A 19150-nucleotide genomic window follows, 5' to 3' on the forward strand; every position below is an offset into this window, starting at 1 on the left:
ATTCATCTCATTTTTATTTATTTTTAATTTTTATTTAATTTCTGGCTTTTCAAAACAGGGTTTCTCTGTTTATTTAGCCTTGGCTGTCCTGGAACCCACTCTGTAGACCAGGCTGGCTGAGTTCACAAAGATCCACCTGCCTCTCCTTCCCATGTGCTGGGATTAAAGGCGTGCACCACCACTGCCAGGCACATCTCATTTTTACACTACTATACATGAACAAATTATATTTAAAAGTGCCCACAAAATACTATCCACAACAGAAGATCGTTTTAGTGTTTATAATGTATATTTATAAAGTACACATCAATTAAATTATTAACAAACTAAATTAGGAATAATGTAGTTGTTATAATGTGTTAGTTTTAGCTCCAGGTTCAGTGTCTCTGAATAAGTTGGAGTAACAAATACATGTTTCTGTTCTTGCTAGATTCCCTCCCCTGACCCTTGTATGCATGCACAGGGCATGTGCACACCTTCCTCCCAACCTATATACAGGAAGGCATATACTACACACAAGATAACAAAATAGAGAAACCCTATTTTGAAAAGCCAGAAATTAGATAAAAATTAAAATGTTTTTAATGACAAAAAGGTATATGTTTAGTTCACTTTTTCCCAGATCTTTTTTATCTATATGGGTTTCTGCATCTACAGCTAAAGAACCATGGGTATATTTTTAGTTGTAATTGAATATATCAAAATACTATAGATTACATTTCCATTTTCTATGTAAATAACCCCCATGTTACTTTGATAGCAAGGATAGAAACCAAGATGGTTCTCCTGGGTGTTGGCTCCTTGGTTGTTTTGGAGGTAATTGACGGGTATTCTTTTACTTTGGTTTCTCAGCAAGGAGAACTCATGAAAATGAGAGGAAATGAAGAGTTTGCAAAGGAAAAGTTTGAAATAGCTGTTATTTATTACACCAGAGCCATTGAATATAGGTAAGAGCAAAGTAGAAAAACCCCTTTTTATGTGGTGATGAGATGAGGCTGAACTCTTAGGAGAAGTGGAAGCAGATGGATCATAGACTCTTCATTTGCCGTGCAGAGTAGGTGTCCTCATCTGAAGTATTAGTGGCAGTGCTAGCAGCCTCCATGCTAACCAGCCAGGCATCTCAAGCACACAGGCTTCTCTACAGAGACCTCTGTCTTCTTTCTTCTGTCAATTGTTCCTTTCATACTATTAACTGATTATGAGGAAGGTGTTCCCCATACTGAAGGTGTTACCATTGAGGAAGCTCTGCTTGGGGAACTTTTAAGGGAAGTAGTTGTAGTTGTTGAAAGGATGGGTCTCTGCTCTTGTCCACACCTCACTCAGATGCTGTATCTTCAGAGCCGTCTTTCAGGTGCGCCTTGCCCTGTTTTTGCTGTCTTTCTGAGCTGGGTGCTCTGTAGACTGCCCTCTTTCCTACCTTCTTCTTCACAGAGATTGAGGGAATCCAGTTGGCTATCCAGTGGTAATTCCCTACTTCGTTAAGGAAGGAATGGGTTTTGACCACCCAGAATCAGATAATGAAAATTAATAAAATTTGAAAAAAATCTCCCTATTACTACTGTTGTATTTGCAAGTTTCTTTTGTCTTGGTGCACAGGTGACTTACATAAGCAGTCTTGTCTTGGACAGTTATATACTTTGTAGTTGACTAGCTTTTTCATAATGGGTGTCATCATCTAGTTCTCACAGTAATACTATGAACTAATTCATTAGTAATTACCTTTTGAACAATGTACTGAGAATGCCAAAAACCTGAATTTCAATCAGTAAGACTCTAAATCTTTTATTTTTTTCTGCAGTGTCACATACTTACAAAGTTTTAACATTTTTAAAAATGTCTTACGTTTTCAGTGTGATTTTTGTTTGTTTCAGATATAATGTGTTTTACTGACTAAATGTTACTTCTTTTTAAGACCTGAAAACCATCTTCTTTATGGTAACCGAGCTCTCTGTTTTCTTCGTATGGGGCAGTTTAGGTAAGTTGGTTAATTATTAATTACTGAATTATTATGCCTAATACTTATGTTAGGGAAACATTTATCTGTCTTGCAGGTATGCAAGAAAAACCTTGAATAGTTTTCTAGTTAAATGGGTGGAAAAGATTTTATTTATGTCTGCAGCAGAATGCAAGCATATGTCATACATTATTTTAAGCATTTGACATGTTATTTAAGACTCACAGCACCCTTGATAGGCATGTTATGTTATTTTCCACATTTTACTCGTGGACAGTGATGAGATTTAAACATAGATCATGTGATGATTCCAACATTGTAACATCTATAAGATATTCCATCCTTTTCCTCTATCTAGCCTGCATAGTGTACTTTTGCTGTTTACTTTGTCTTGTTATATAAAATAGGTAAATATCTTCATAAGTGAAAGAATGCATAGAAAATTAATGGTATTAATGGAATAGAATCATAATTTAGTTCCTTATGTTGAATTTCAACTTTTTTTAACAAGATGAGAAAGACTGAAAATAATACTGTGATTTTATTGCCCTTCATTTAAAAAACTTTAGTATATGAATTGTGTTATTATTAAACAATATAGGTTGTTGTATTTGATTATGCTGTGCCTTAATGTAAGAGAGTGGGTGCAAGACTATATCCTGCCTGAGAGAAATACTCAGAACACATCAAGCTAGAAAACCTAGTTAGAACCTGGGACCCCAGAACAAGGCTGCCTGGCCCAAGGTCTTGTGTAGACACTAGTTAAAGCTCATTTTTGCCTTGATATTCTGTTGCCTAAAATAAAGAAGGAAAACTTGAAAAGTCATGAAATTCTCATTATTCCTGAAGAAATATTTATAGCAATTGCTTGGTTGAAGGTGATTCCTCATGACTGGCTTAGAAATTACTTACGTGGGTCATTAATAATGTTAATTAAGGATAGAGAAAAATCCCAGAAGCAATAGGAGAGACTGAAGAATGCAGTGGGGGGGGGGTCTCACCGTGGGTTTCTTTGTGAAGTCGTGAAAGCTCAGAGAGCCTGCACTAGTGTTTCTTAGTGGAAACACTTACCTGGGGATGCGGGAGAGTGGGAGTGGGGAAAGCTGTAGTATCTTCCAAGTGTGTAGCTTCTAAAAAGTAACATTTATTGTGTTTCTCTTTTATTGTAAACAGAATACATTCTCATGGTAGAAAAATTGGAAAATACAAGAGTTTAAAAAGAAGAAAATAAATATCACCAGTAATCCAACCACCTTGGAGAATACCGCTGTATTAACGTTATGCAGCTGTTAGATGGCTTAAGCCGTGGATAATCCGAGGCTATCTAGACTAGAGGAATGGATGGGCTTGACACAGTCTTCCATCAATACCACTGTTCTCAACTGGTTCTGACAAGAAATGAGCTACAAATGTCTAGGTTACTATTTCTGGCTAGGTCCAGAATTAACAGATATTCTGTACTGTTTGAAGGTGAATTTGTGTGCTTTCAAGAGCAGATAAATAGGTTTATGACTTGACTAGCCTCTTGTGAAAACTGAAATCTAACTGAAATCTTGGCAGGCAGAGGGTCATCTATTCTCCAGCTCTGAAAGCTGAGAGATAAACCAGGGTGATTCTGCTTTTATGAGTATTTGAAAGATAGACACATGAGGATTTTCCTAAACCCCGCTGCAACAAGAGGTGGCAGTAGAAACCCAGCCTCCAGATAGCATGAGGTGAAAGCCAAGTGTAGAGCAGCCACCTATCCATGTTCTTCGCTCAGGTTCCAGCTCGTAGTTGAATGCATCTGGTAACGGGCAGGTTAGTGTGTGGGAGAGCCACTGGTTTTTACCAGGCAGTCACCAGCATTTATCTGATGCTCCTTTAACATGCAGAACTATGCTACACTGCTTTTACTGTTGCCTCCTACCTTCTCACACACTGCTTATGTGATTTTGCTCAGTAATGCAGGAATGAAGTTTCCAGGTCTTTACCTGCGATGCAGTGACTAGATGATAATGACATAGGAACATGCTGCCAGTGACTGACATGTGCCTGGATACAGGAGGACTCTTGCTCTGAGAAGAACCTTTTAAAGCTGATCATCCAAGGTTGAGACGTGCAGTTCTCACATCACATGAATGCCAGCTAGACCTGTCATGGGAATCTGGCCAAGCAGTGGCAGGGGCAGTGGGAGACAGAGTATCCACCTACTGAGCCTGGGGGACGCTGTCATCCCCAGTCAGTCACAAGGCCAGACTTCCTATTTGTTGTGATAAAGCAGGTGTCAAACTACAAAAGAACTGAAATGGAAAATGATGAAAGGCTTGAATGAATGTTAAAATGCAAAAGTGATCATGAAATATTTTAATTCTAAAATTAAAAAGTGAAAACATCCTATTTTAAAAATAACTTCAGCAAGATTATGCTCTAAAAAAGGTAAAGATGCACACATTGATTATGACAGGCTTTGTTCTGAGTACTTCATGCATATTTATTCCTAAAAACCCTTAAACCTTGGGAGGCAGTTGCGACTGTCTCTTTCAGATGAGAAAACCGAGCTACAGTGAGGCCCAGCAGTGTTCTTCGCTCAGGTTCCAGGCGTGCTTAGGTGGGTGTGATGCAGCCAGAAGTGGAGCCCAGTGAACCTGAATGTGGCCTCTGTTGTTACCGCCCTGGAAAGGTGCTAGCAGATGCATGGGATGTGAACGTTGGAAACCTTGTAGAACAAATGATCCGAGTAGTCTCACATCTATGAGGATCTGCTTGTCCTTATGTAACTGTAGATTAAAACTGCAAGTTTCTCTTTCATACCCATCAGATTGGCAAAAACTTAAAGCTTCGTAATATCAAGTATTTGAGAGGATGTGGAACAAAGGAAACTTTCATACTCGGCTGGAGAAAGTATAAATGGGTACAGCCACTGTGGAGAGCAGTCTGACAAGGTGAAGATATGCACACTCTGCAGTCCACATCTAGGGTCATCCCTTCCCAACTGTCAGACGTGTACTCGAGAAGACATGTTCAAGCCTTCATTGTAGCATTGTTTGTAAGAGTAAAGATGTGCACCAACACAAATGTCCATCAGGAGAGGATGGATAAATGAATTATGGTATATTCATACAAAGATGTTTTAAACAGCACTTAAAGTGAGTGCAATGTTGAGTGTCAAGCAAGTTGCAGAATGATTTGTACAGTGTGATGTCATTTATATACTGTTAAAAATACACAAAACAATGTGCATTATTCATTTTATTATGACGTATGAATTTTAAGTGTTCTCAAAATGTATGGGCATGTTAAAAACCAAATGAGTGGCTATCTCTGAGGAGAGAAGGAGGAGAAAGAGTTTTGAGATGGGAGAGGTGGTACACAGTGGACGTCAACTATAACAAATCTGCAAAAAGAGCCGGAGTAAATATGGCAAAATGTTAATTTCTTGCTAAGTTGGTACGTGAGTGTTCTACATGTTAATATTATGCTCTCTGAACTGTGTATACTCGAAATATTTGATAAAAAGCAAAACGAGTATAATTTAAAACACACATAGAAAGGAAAAACAAAAACACTGAAAACATCAAGGTTAAAATGAGAAATGATCCTAAAAAGAGAGAAACCATGATACTATGGTTAGTGGTGCAAGGAAGAAAGCCAAAGATGCAGGACTATGGTCTGGGAAACAGGCTTCATCCTGACATGATCTGTGGTGGTTTTAATCTAAAATAAACAGACTCACTGGAGACCTTGAGAGAATGTGGGTGAGGACAAGAGCCAGCGTGCACTCCTCTTGGACTGGACGTTGTGCTTGTGAGGTAGAGAGCTGGGCATCGTGTCACTGCTGCTGCTTCATCTCCTGTGGAACCCTTGAGTCTGAGGATGTGTTTCATGGACCCCAGGACTCCTGACTTGGATGAGATTCTTCTTTGTCATGGCCTTACAGTTGTATGACCATTGTAATTGAAGTAACCAGAAAATTTCAGTTTCATAGACAGGAAAAGGAGTTAAGACATGTATAATTTAGGAACTTAGAAAAACTTAAGTAATGTACTGAGTAAATTTGCCCACTCTAATTCATTTTTTTGTAGAATTCATTTGGGAATTAGAATTCTTCTGGGGGTATATGACCCATTCTAGGGGGAATGTAATTGGAGATGGAGGCATGCACTCCTGAGTATTATATTTTGCTTTGAGAAATCTTTAGCCTTCTAATATTTATTTACTTATCTTGCAATGTTCCCTTCTGTCAGACTCCAGATATGATTTGTATAGCAGAGACTTTGTCTTGTTGATCTGTTTTCTGAATTTCTGAGATCAAAGGTATAGCAACTTAACCATGCTTCTGTGATAATTCTCCTGTGAGTGAGTGTGACAGACAGACAGAGACAGAGAAAATAGGAATTGCCAGTCTTTTGGGGGTTAGGGTAAGGAGTGTACTCCCTTTTAAAAAGATGTGATTTTATTTTATATGTATGGGTGTGTACCACATGCACACAGAGTCCAAAAGTGGGTATCAGATCTCCAGGAACTGGAGTTAACAGACACTTGTGAGCTGTCTTCTGGGTTCTGGGAACTGAACCCTGGTCTTCTGCAAGAGTAGCATGTCTGCCTAACCACTGAGTTATCTCTCCAATCCCATACGCCACACCCCCTTTAAAAAAGAACAAATAAGTGCATGTCATAAAACTTTGAACTGAAAAGGTTTGGTTCTTCATTTCCTGCTCTCGTCAGATCCTGTGTGTTTAAATTATACCTCGTGTCTATAGATGTGCTCATATTCACCCACGTGGATTCTTGTTTTATGAACAGAATATAGGCAATTTGAGATTCAGTGAGACATTCAGTGAGACATACCCTTTAAAACCCATGAGTAGAAAACAGACTGCACTGCACATGCTGTTGTACAATTTGGCTTTTTATATGCAATTCTTAGAACTTGGATATCCATGTGTATCAAGATCTTGTTTTTGTTCGTGGGCAACATTTTATTGGCTGTATACTCGTGTGATCCACCAAATTGTATCAGTATATGGTTTGGCCAGGCCACTTGAATTGGTGGGAAATAGTTAATTGTTGCTTTGTTAATTTAGTCAGACCTTGAAAGTAATCACTTGTTAACACTAGGGGGAAGATTCTTGATAGCTAGCATAGTTCTTGCATTCTTCACATATACATATATGTAGTTTGAGAATGTCAGGAAGTAGTGTCATCTTCCGTTCCCTGTCCAGAGTCTGTTAAGAGATGTAGGCTACCAGTGACCAAGTACCACTTGCATCTTCAGTGCAGACAGTGGGACTGGAGCCTTTCGTCTGATTGCCAAATGGTTCATTACCGATTCACTCTTAGTCATAGGCAGAACCAGCAAGCAAGACCTGTGAACTTTAAGTCTGGAAGAAAACGTAATCTGATGTTCTGTGTGTTTAAGGTCCCAGAAGAAGAAATCAAATCAAAACAAAACAAAACAAATTATATGTAAAGTGTTAGATCAGAGCTTGTCTGGGCAAATAAACATGCTTTTATGGTAACTATGATAGTTGGAACATTTGGGCTAGAACATAGGCTAACCATAGAGTGGTTAATGGTAGTTGACACTGCAGGTCTTCCATTGTCACAGACTTGTACGCACAATGTCCATCCCACCTCTTGACTGCAGTAGTCTGGGTTAGCAGGGTTGCCCCTACTCTGCCCACATGTTGTAGTTACAAAGTCTGGCCATATGCTGGGAAATCTAGTGTGTCTTACATTCACACATCGCCAGGTGGGTTATTTATAATGTGTTATTAGAACAACCGATACACTGTTGTGGTACCACAGTGATACCATTCAGCCCGACTCAACAGCTAACACCAGGGTTCTAGTTATGGCAGATGGCAGAAGTGAGCAAAGAGACCTCCCTGTGTTCTAGCCAGTGAGCCAGCAGTGTGAAGCCTGAAATTGGAGGTGGGAAACTGCTGGTGTGCCACATGACCTGAATTACAGAGGGAGGTTAGGGTCTAGGCTTTGCAGGCTATATTATGGCTGTTGGCCGTTAAGGGGTGGTAAGATGCCAAAAATTTCAAGAGTTGAATGCTATCCATGATTAGTACACTTAAAAGCTTATTCTGCATGCAGAGGATTGCTTTGGAGTACCTACGCCATGGCTGAGGTTGCAAGGATGCCAGCTGGAGGAAGGTAGCGAGAGTAGGCATGGGAGGAATCAGGTTATTTAGAGGTGATGTTGACGGAATGACCCAGGAGTTAGTGCTGGGACATGGCTAAGGAGACTGGTTTGTGTTCTTACCAGATTCTGAGATTTGGGCCCACTTATTGGCAGTGGGAGCCATTGGAAGAGAAATAAACTTATGGGAGGTGGAGTCTGGCTTTCTGTATACAAAAGCAAATGGCATGCATGTTGGGATCGATGTTCAAGAAGATTGAGGTTGGAGATGTGTTTGATGCTGCTCAGGGAAGTAGTGTCACTCTCAACTGAATACTGGAATCATTTGAACTTTGAATCCCAGACATTCTGGTTTAACTGATATAGGGTAGAGCTGAGTGGACTTTTTGAAGCTTCCCGGGTAATTAATATTACTGTGTAGGCAAGATTGAAACAACCTTGCAGTCTTGTAGGTGAGAGGGCAGAGGGTAAGAGAAAGAAGAACCAAGTTGAACCTTGAGTATCTGTCAGGGAAGGGTAACACCTGGCCTGGAAACTATAATTGTCCAGAAAGGCAGGAAATAGTTGTATGGAAAGAAGTGAGAAGAGTGTCTGGATGCCAAGATGTGTGAGACAGTTTGGATTTAGAAATACAGACTTCATTCAGTAACCAGAGGAGCTTTCAGTGGTAGGCTTAGAGCAGATGGTTGGTGTGAGCTGAGAACTGTGAGGAGCTTGAAACACTTATCTGTAGACAACTTCTAAAAGTGCTTGGAGATAGAGACTTAATGCACAAGGCTGTTTTGGGTCTAGCTAACAGATTGAAGTGGCTTAAATGGTGAAGAAACAGGCTCCAGAAGAAGGTGTCTCTGCGGTATATCCTGGCTCTGCACTGTCATCTAAGGCCTTGATTTACAGCCTGAATGAGTTGGTCAGAAAGCTGCTACCTCACCTCCATGGCGTCAGGGTGAGTCCTGTGTCTCTGCTGTCAGACCAGCTGACGTTCTCCAACAGAAGAAAAAGCCAGGTGTTTCTTGTGATCTTTTCAACAGTAGTACACGTCCTAGGAATGTATACCATAAGAAACAAATACCCAAATCACAGCGGCAGCCAAACCACCCCGCTCCCTCTTCCACTCACTGTCCACCTGTCTCCCCAGACCAGTCTGCCTGGAGTTCCACTGGGTAGCTTTATCTTTTATGCCATGTAAATGTGTGTGGCTTTCAAAACTGTCCTCAGGGTTTATATTGTTGCATGGACTTTAACTCACTCACTGCATGAATGTACCATGTTTTATTCATTGTTTTATTGATGGACATTCTGCTGAGTTTCTAGTATTTGGCTGTTAGTGGTATCAAATTCTGTTGCTTGTACAATCAAGGACAGGGCATACTTGTACATTGCTATAGTCCTTAAGTTTCCTGTGACCTACGTACCATTTCAGTCTACTGCAGAGTATGAGAGTTTCAGTCATGGCCTCACTGACACTTAGTTTCATTTTAGACGCCTTGGGCATGGAGTAGTATAAGCCTAGTGTTAGTCTAGCATTTTTGTAAGTTGGTTAAGGACACTTGAGTACTTTTTCATATCCTTATTGTTTATTTGGATGTCCTCTTTTGCGAAATGCCTCGTTGCTCATTTGTTATCCCTTTGCTCCTGAGGTGAATGTCTGACACTTTTGTAGTCTGGATGTGAGTCACTGAGACATAAGTTTTGCTCACTCTGTGTGACTTGCCCCTTCAGTACTTGCTCTTTGTTTTCTTGTCACTGAAAGCTGTTCATTTTAGTGATAATGAAATGGTCCAATGAGTAGAGGTGCTTGCCACCAAGCTGGAAGATCTGGGTTTGATTCCCCAGATTGCATATGATTTTCAACAGTCCTTCGAGTTGTCCTCTGACCTCTACGTTTGACCTCCGTTCTACAACATAGAAGCATACACAGTTTAATTAATATAGTTTATCAGTTTTTCTTATGATGAACACTTGTTGTGTGTTCATAATCTTTATCTGCTTTAAGGGTACCAGAGTGTTCTGGGTTGCTTTTAAAAGTTTAACTGTTTCCTTCCTTTTTTTTTTTTTTTTTTTAAAGATTAGCATTGCTACTGGACTTAGCTTTGCTGTTGAGCCTGAGGCAGTGTCTGGCATTTATGTGGGTGTGTGAGTGGGTCAGTACCACCTATTAAGTCTGTTTGCCCCGTGCACTGTGCTGTCTATTGTTGTTACGGATCAGTTGGTGTAGACTCTCCTGCCTGTTCCTCCATTCTTCTCTGCTAGCCTAGTTATCCGTCTTTAAATTTTGTTATTTCTTTTCTAATAGTTTGGTATATACTGGTAGTAGGTGTTCATGCCTGATGGCATAAGTTACCTCATTTTCTTCTTTTAAAATTTTTTTTCTCAAGTACATTGCATTGATGTGTTTGACTTTGAGATGATAAACCAGTAAGTTTACACCAGACATTTAAACTAGAAAAACAAAAAACAGACAAAGTGAGTTAGTCACTAAGAAGATAAAATACTAAAGCCAGTTAGAGGGAGTATGTGAACTCACAGGAAAGAGTAGAATGTCTGAGCTAGTACTTAGGACATTTGAACATTTTTGGGTGGTGCTAGGTTTCTGTGTGGATATGGTGAGGATTTATGAAACAGGCTGTTAGAAATGTTACTACATATATATGCCAGGCCACAAACTAATGTATGGACCTTCTAGTACCTGACTTTCTAATGTAGTGTGTACCTCAACTGAGCAGCTAGCTACAGATGAGAAAGTGGATCCAGAGCCAGTATATCCTTCAGGCCTCAGGAGAAGCTGCAGTCTTATTTAGACTACTGGGGGCTCATTCTAGAGCAGTGGTTCTCAATCTGTGGGCCATCAAAGGAGTGGTAGAGCAACATTTCCATAGAGGTCACATAAGACCATCAGAACACATATTTACATCACAATTCATAACAGTAAAATTATAGTTATGAAGTGGCAATGAAAGTTATTTTATGGTTGGGGGTCATTACAACATGAGGAAGGTAGAAAAATCTCTTCTGGAGTCTGCTATCTGTTCAGCTGAACAGATTTGTTGTGTAAAAGGCTGGGGAGTTACATTGTTGAGAATCAGTTTTGTTAAAAGACAAAAATAGTGTATAAAACCATATGAGTAAGTCCGATGTAGATAATGGAAACATTCCTGAGTGGTTGTGATGGGGTCTGGGTACTTCTCCCTTGCTTTGCATTCTGCATCTTATAACTTTGCTGTAGGGACATTTGTCATGTGACTTAATTTCTCTCTCTCTCTCTTTTTCTTTTTCTTTCTTTTTTTCGGAGCTGGGACCGAACCCAGGGCCTTGCGCTTCCTAGGCAAGCGCTTTAATTTCTCTTCCTAAGCTATATTCATGGAAAAATCACCACATACAAGTAGATACATGTGATGCAAGTGCTTTTACAGTAAAATCATGAAATGTTTGAATATTTTATTTGTTTTTCTTTTTAGAAATGCACTTAGTGATGGAAAGAGGGCCATTGTTTTGAAGAACACCTGGCCGAAGGTAGGCTTCTTTTATATTTCACAGTGAGAAAGCCCTTCAACCTTGCTGTTGTGTGAGAATCAGTGTGTGGGGTAATGCATTGTACATAAAAATGCTGGGTGGCGTTCCAGAGAACTCAAGCACAGCAAATGGGTTCAAATCAGTCAGTTCCAGACTTGCTGTAGAAGGTAGTGAGAGGTAAAAAACATCCTAGCTGGGGTTGCAGGGATGCCTCAGGGTAATGGACTAACATATACCATAGAAGGGGCTGGAGGGGAAGAGGGCAGGAGAGAAGGAAAACAAGGGGGACGCAGGAAAGAGGGAGAATGAACACAGGCGAGACTTTCTTGCCTCACTGTTAGAAAGCTACTCCAAGGCTGTCCCCAGGTGTTAGTTTTCCTCTTATCGAGGCACAGCCATCACAGTGCGTAAGCATTTCCTTTCACCCCCAGCCTCAAGGTTTCCTGAGTAACACAGGGCAGAGAGTCAGTAATAGAGAAAGGTCTACTTTGTCACAGCTGACCATGTCAAGCTTAGAGCAAGACATGAATGTACTCAAGAGGCTAGGGTAAGATGATTTGTTATATAGATTCCCATATAAAACTAATAAGATTTATATACTGAAAATGCAGAGTACTCTTAAATATAGTAAAGAAACCCAAGAAGAGATTGGGCTAATAAAACGAGTTAAATTTTTACAGAAAACTAATCCTGGATAGCCAATAGAAACGAGAAAAAAAATGGAGCTGAGTTCTCTGTACCCGTATCAGGTGACTCACAGCTGCTTCTAACGCTGCTCCAGAGGATCCAATACTCCCTTCTGGTCTCCCAGCCACCCACACAAACACACCCCACCCCTACCTCCAAAACACATACATAGAAAAAATTTCTTAAACGTAAACAAATCCTTTTGAAAATGAGGACTCTCTTTCTCTATTTGTAGTAAAGATTTAAGGGATAAAAACAGAAGGAAAAAAAAACAACTGAATGGAGCAGAGTAGAGGACCTCAGACCAGCCACCAGCAGATAAGGGATCTGATGGTGTTGAAATTGTGTAGCTTGACAAAAATTGAAGAGACCGAGGATCCTGAGTGCTGTAGTCTTTGGGTAGTAACAAGTGTGAGTTGCTTAAAACTTACTTGGAAAGAAGTATGACGTACACCCCCCAGAATACTGGATTCTGTATGCATATGTCTTTGAAGATTACTTGATTGTTTGTGTATGTACCCTAATAGCTACTTGTATATAATAGTTACATACATACATGCACCCTAGAAACCCTGGTAAAATGTACAAAGTCAGTCATTGAAGCACTTTTTATTTTTCTTTTTGGTTTTTATATTGATAGATAGATGGATTGATTGATTGATTGAAGTAATGGGCATTGGACCTCAAGACTCTCATGTCCACAAAGACCCCGACTCTGAGCTCTCCCCTTGAAGTCTTCTCTTCTTTTTTGAGACTTTTTTAGTTTCACTAAGTTGCCCTGGATGCCCTTGAACTCATTTTGTGATCCAGGCAAGGCCGTTAACCTGTCATCTTCCCACTCTCTCCTGAGTGACTGAGATGATTGGTTTCTGTCAACAGTTTGTCTTGTAGCACTCTCCTTGCCTCATTGTCTAGTGATAAAGCAGTGGGTGGATGTGGCAGTCTTACTTGTTCAGAGTTGAACAAGTACTCACTCTCCCACCTCTCACTCTTCACCATTCTTTCTCTGGTTCACTCTGTTGTCCCTTAGCCTCCTCATTTTCTCAGATGTTCAAGACCAAGTTCACTGTGTCATTTTCCTTCCGTCTTGCATGCTTTCCCTCTACATTGGTAGCTTGAGTTCACTCTTCCTGTTTACAGCAAAACACCAATCCTGACTTGTAGGTATTTTCTGTTCTCTTTTCCTCTTCCTTTCTCCCTTTTACCATGTAGCATTGTTTTTTTAAATACACGATATGCCCAGTTAAGTAGCATTTCAAGGCAAAGTATCTGAAATTTACTCTAGAATCCAAACTGTCTTGATACTAAAACTAAAGTTGTAGGAAGCAGTAGATAGATTAGAAATGAAACCAGCAGAATAGAGAACCTCAAATCCACAGAGCCACATAGTCACAGCTGATCCTAGTGACATAAGCAAGTACACAGTAGTGTTGCTGGCTTCATAGATAAATTACCAAATATTTATTATGTTAGAAATGAGTTGACTGGCTCATCAATATTTATGGACTTTAAAAAGAGTATTGAGGGGCTGGAGAGATGCCTCAGTGGTTAAGAGCAATGACTACTCTTCTACAGGTCCTGAGTTCAAGTCTCAGGACCACATCGTGGCTCACAACCACCTGTCATGGGATCTGTTGCCCTCTGGTGTGTCTGAAGATAGCTACAGTATACTCATGCATAAATAAATAATTCTTTTTGCAAAAGCAGTATTGAGCAAAAAGAGTCAGTAAAAGCAAGCATAACATAGGCCCAGAGAATACTTACACTGTTGATAGTCTTTGTTTCTGAGTAGGAAAGGGAAAGAGAGTTAGCACATGACCTGGAAGGTTGCAGAGAATCTGAAACATACATATTAAAATGTAGTTCTGTATGTTATACTAGTCTCTTTTCTTAAATCATAAAATCATTTATTTATTTATTTATTTATTTATTTATTTATTTATTTTAAATGGGGTTTTAGGACAGGTGAGATAGACGATCAGGTAAGGCACTTTCACTGTAAGCCTGATGACTTGAACTTTTATTGTTGAAGAGAACTGACTCCTGAACGTTGTTGTCTGTCTTCCACATGTGCACTGTGGCATGTGTGGACATATTCTTACATGTACATGCACATGCACACCCCTGGCAGTGCGTGTTCCAGGTGGACAGATTGTCCAGGGCTGGATTCAGCACCACTTGGTGCTTGTGTTGGAGGTGCTCGGTCTGCTCTTTCATAGCGATCACTCTCTTGCTTGAAATAGTTTTGTTGATCACTAAAACTTGGATTTGGTCAATATTTAATAAATATTTTGTAAAACAAGTGAGGGAATTCTTTGTACTAAAACCCAGATGATGATATTAGTTGTCTAAGGATCTCTTGTCATATTTAGAAGTGGTAACTGAGTTAACCTTCTCTGTGCAGGCAACTCTTTCCTCTCCAGACTCCTGTCATCCCTTCCTGTTTCCCGTGCTGAGTTTTAGGTTGGAGCAGGCTTAGGCTTGCAGGCTCCTCTTCTATCTCCCATCATTTTATTCTCTTGCCCATAGGTGTCCTTTCTAAGCCATAATTTCTGATCTTTTTCTCTGTTATTTCTTCTTAGCTAAAACTGTAAGTTAGAGCCTAGGCTTCTTGGTTTAAAGACCTTTTCCCATGCAGCAAGAGCCTTAAAACCAACAGTGAGTCCAGGGAACAAGAGCCCTTCGTTACCTGTGTAGGTAACCTGAGGGGTGGCTTCGGAGTCCTGATGGCTTAGGTGCCCACGTGCCTGCCTCCCTGCCTGCCTGTAAATTAATTCCAGCTTTCTCTCAACTGCCTTGTCAGGGTAGAATACTAGAATTGGTGGTTCTGCCATGACAGAAAAGTTAATAATAATGGCCCCTAGTTGAAGAAAGGAGAGATAGGCAAACAATGGAGAAATTCTCCTTAGTGCCATAGATAGGCAGAATGTCAAAGGGAGAACAGAACTGTAATAATTGGTTTTTCGAGACACTTTTAATTTAACCTTAATTCAAAAAGATCTGAGAAAACTTCTGTAAGTCATTACAAGTTGAACTGAATTGTATAGGAGTTCTGGAAAAGGACTGGATAGAAGTGAGAATAGGGGGCAAGTGGGGGAAGAGGAAATCGTCAGTGACATTACAGCCTGAGGGCTGTTGTTTTCTGTACCAGCTGCACCCTACTTTCTGCAAGCAGTCATCTAAAGGCTGCAGTCGATCAATGTCCAGAGGTAGGATCCTGACCTTGTAGTATGCCTGAGGAATCTCAGATGTCAAGACTAGAGCATCCACCCTTAGAGACAAGTAGCGCTTAGCAAGGTATACTGTGAATTAGTATCTCTGATCTAAGACTAGACACTCTGGCTAAAACTTAGAACCTGTAGACAGGTCCCAGGACCTAGCACAAAATCTGCATACACACATGCCACATATACATGCCACTGACTTCTCTTAATAAAACTGAGGTTCCCTCAAAGAACGCTTGGATTTTTGCTATAACAAGTGTTCTTGGTAAAATAACTTTGAAATTAGGAGACCAAGACAGGGTCATGATGTCAGGTTCTTTGCTCGTGTGATATGCTGTAGGTTCTAGTGTAGTTTGCTCATAAACTGCCTTGTAGTAGTAGTAGATTTGTGTCTAAAAATGGGAGTTTGTATGTGAGTAGCTTGGACGGGGCTGTAGTTGAGCCTTAGGTTTCTAGAATAAAAAGTTAGAAAAGGATCTTTGGTTTTGTAACAGTTAGAATCCTTACTATTGGATGAAGAGGAAACAGAGCAGTGGCTTTCAGACTTTTCTTCTTATGGGAACCGTGTTTGGAGATGAAGCATAAGTAAGTGGCTCAAAGGGAGGAGGAGCCCTGCTCAGTGGTGGCCCAGCCTGAGTCGTTGTTTGTCTCTGTGTGCTGGGAAATGGAGGCAAAATGGCATGCGTCCTGGTGGTCCTTCCAGGATTGTTCTGACTTTAAAGTATAGGGGATGTCATGTCTTAGAGATATACTGCATTCAAATAATTTGAAAAAGTTAGGTTGTTTATAACTAATAACTGCTGTACTATAATAAAATAATTACTTTGTTCTTAATAGTAAACCTTAACAAAAGCTAGACTCTTTCCTGGGGGCTCAAACGTCTCTTTAACGGTTTCTAGTAAATTATTAAAAATTATTTGCTTATTTATAACTTTTTCTTAGTTCATTAGCTATTTTATTTTCTAGGATATTAATATTTTAATTTATTTTTTATTGATAGGCTTAAACTAATTTATTTCAACCAAAATATTTTTCCTTACCTATCTATTTTAAGCATATTTTTTGAGAAAAAAATTAAATTTATCTTTTTGGAACAGGGTCATTATCGTTATTGTGATGCTCTTTCTATGCTGGGGGAATATGACTGGGCCCTGCAAGCAAACATAAAAGCTCAAAAACTCTGTAAAAATGACCCTGAGGGAATCAAGGATCTAATTCAGCAGCATATAAAGTTACAAAAACAAATAGAAGACCTACAAGGTATTTCACCTAAGATTCTTTTGGTTACAGTGGAATTCCCTTTAAGACTTTTGAGAGTGGATTTCGTGGATTAATAAGGACCACACCAGGTCTCGGGTGGTTTGTACTTGTGCTTTGCTTGGTCAAGTCACTCAAGTGTTCTTCTGTACCTGTCTGTGTGCAGCTATGATGGTGTTATGTTCACCTGGGTAATTTAAAGTGATTTGATAATTTGAAGCACAGTAGTCAAAGTTTTATTTGTTCCATAGAGAAAAACCCCTCCCTGCACTTTCTGATAACTTTTCAAAATACATTTTTTCTGTTAATCTCCTAAGAAAAGACCCTTAAGTGTTGCTTGATGTTTTTGCACCAACTTTACAACTAATTATATAGCATGCTGATCATCTATCATCCATCCATCTATCTATCTATCTATCTATCTATCTATCTATCTATCTATCTATCTATCTATCTATCTCAGAATTTGGCTGTGACAGTCAGGAATTGGAAGTTCTCACTTAATAGTTACTACTTCTGCCCGTTTTCTTTCCTTCTTCGTTTTTCTTTCTCTGGTACTTAGAGTTCCTTATGCCTCACTTCCAGCATGTAGTACTTTCTTCTGTTATTTTTCCTTGGGGTGTTTAGTGTCTGTATAGCTGAGTTGAGGGGTTCTATTTATCCAGCACCTGTTATCACCCAGCATCACGTGATTCTAAGATTGTGAGCTCCTTGCAGACAGGAGTTGCCTGGTTCATGTTTATGTGTAGCTGGCATTTTACCAATGATCATGTGTAATGGGATATCTGACCAGATCATGTAGCAGTTTGTTGACACCCTGAAATTAAAAGCATCTAGAATTGTAAAAGTGCTGGGATTTATCTCTCAGCTTTTAAACTTTATGTTTTCAACTACCACCTGAAAGAAATTTGAAAATCTTTTTCAAGTCTGTGCTGCCAGTCCATTGATCACTATATGTGTGGTTGGCTTTTGTAGGTCGGACATCAAATAGGAATCCAATTAAAGCTTTTTATGAAAGCAGGTGAGTTAATACCAGGTCAGTGGCTGCTACTTGGAAAGGCTTTGCCTTATGAATTTAAGGATCCCTGTGCTTGTCAATTTAAGAGCTAATAGCAGCTTTATGTGATGCTGGGAATCAGACTTAGGGCAGCGTGTGTGCTCAGTAGGTGCTCTGTCTACCTCTGAGCTGTGTACTTGGCTCCATAGAGGCAGTGCCTCCTTAGGATGGAAGAGAGGCTTTTTTTTTTTTTTTTTTTTTTTTAAGCTTTTTGTTGTTGGGTATATGTGCACATGTTTGTGTGTGAGAGAGTATGTGTCTGAGTTTGTGTGTTTGTTTTAGTGTATGTGTGTGAGAGAGTTAGTATATATGAGAGTTTATGTGTGTGTGCATGTGCATGAGTGAATGTTTGTGTGAGTTAATGTGTATGTGAGAGTTGGCGTGTGTGACTGTAGGCACGTATGCACATTTGTATTGGTTTCCTAAAAGTAGGTGACTTGGGAATTGGTTCATTATTTTACTGTTTTCCTGGACCTTCTGGAAAAAAGTATTACTAGCATACACCTACAGGAAAGAGTAAAATGAGATTTCAAAGTTATCTGGCTTGAATGGGAACCAGTATGGCCATGCGGATCCTAGCCAAGGAGTTGCTGGGATAGAGCTGGTGCCTGGTGCCCTTCTCTGTCTTGAGTACCTGACTTCCAGCTTCCCAATGTCTTCCAAAGGCTACAGATAGACTTGAGTGTGCTTACAGGTAAAGATGTAGTAGCCAGTGTTCGATACTTGATAATTTGACAGTTAAAATAGATTGGGGAGGGGAAAGAATATGGACAGAATATCCTGTTTGGAAATTTAAACATGATCAGAAATGTAATAAAAATTAAAACAGATGAATCTTTTTGTAAGGCTTTCTTGAGATGCGTTGGCTCTCAAAGTTGTTAGGACAGGAAGCTGTAGTTACTCCATTATTAGAGTTGGAGACAGTTGTGTTGAACCATTCTTGGCTCTAGGTTAGCTGTAGGTTGAAAGAACTATTAATGTGTAAAGCCTCCTGTGGTCCTGTGAGTGTGTAAGTCTGCTGTGGCAGGAGACATCTTTTCAGAATGTGATACTTGGCTTTCAAGAGCCAGGAGCTAGCTATGTGTGCAGCCTGTCTGAAGAAGCCCTGCGGCTTTGCGTCAGTGTAGGCGTGACTGACATGACGGCTCGTGTTGTTTATCACCTCCAGGGCTTACATACCTAGAAACTCATCAGCACCTGCTTTTAGAACATCACTTAACTTTGTGGAAACAGAAAGAGGTTTCAGGAAAACTAAGTACAGAATGGCAAATGGCGGTGGCCATCAGAATCAAAAGGTAAGCTTAGCTCAAATTGATGACTGCAAT

At 39.9% G+C, this 19150-nt stretch overlaps 1 protein-coding gene across 50 annotated transcripts in view; it reads left to right on the forward strand.

The window, feature by feature from the left end:
• Positions 1-19150, forward strand: part of Ttc3 (tetratricopeptide repeat domain 3) — a 99685-nt gene that overhangs the window by 21205 nt on the left and 59330 nt on the right. For 8 of the 50 annotated variants that reach the window (XM_087576517.1, XM_087576518.1, XM_087576519.1 and 5 more), the window contains 6 exon segments: positions 853-947; positions 1913-1975; positions 11546-11600; positions 16609-16771; positions 17744-17789; positions 18994-19120. In XM_087576517.1, the coding sequence (XP_087432643.1) occupies positions 853-947; positions 1913-1975; positions 11546-11600; positions 16609-16771; positions 17744-17789; positions 18994-19120 (549 nt within the window). 50 annotated transcript variants of the gene reach the window in all.

This window comes from Rattus norvegicus, chromosome 11, assembly GCF_021556685.1.
Source record: "Rattus norvegicus strain SHRSP/BbbUtx chromosome 11, alternate assembly SHRSP_T2T, whole genome shotgun sequence".
Lineage (NCBI taxonomy): Eukaryota > Metazoa > Chordata > Mammalia > Rodentia > Muridae > Rattus > Rattus norvegicus.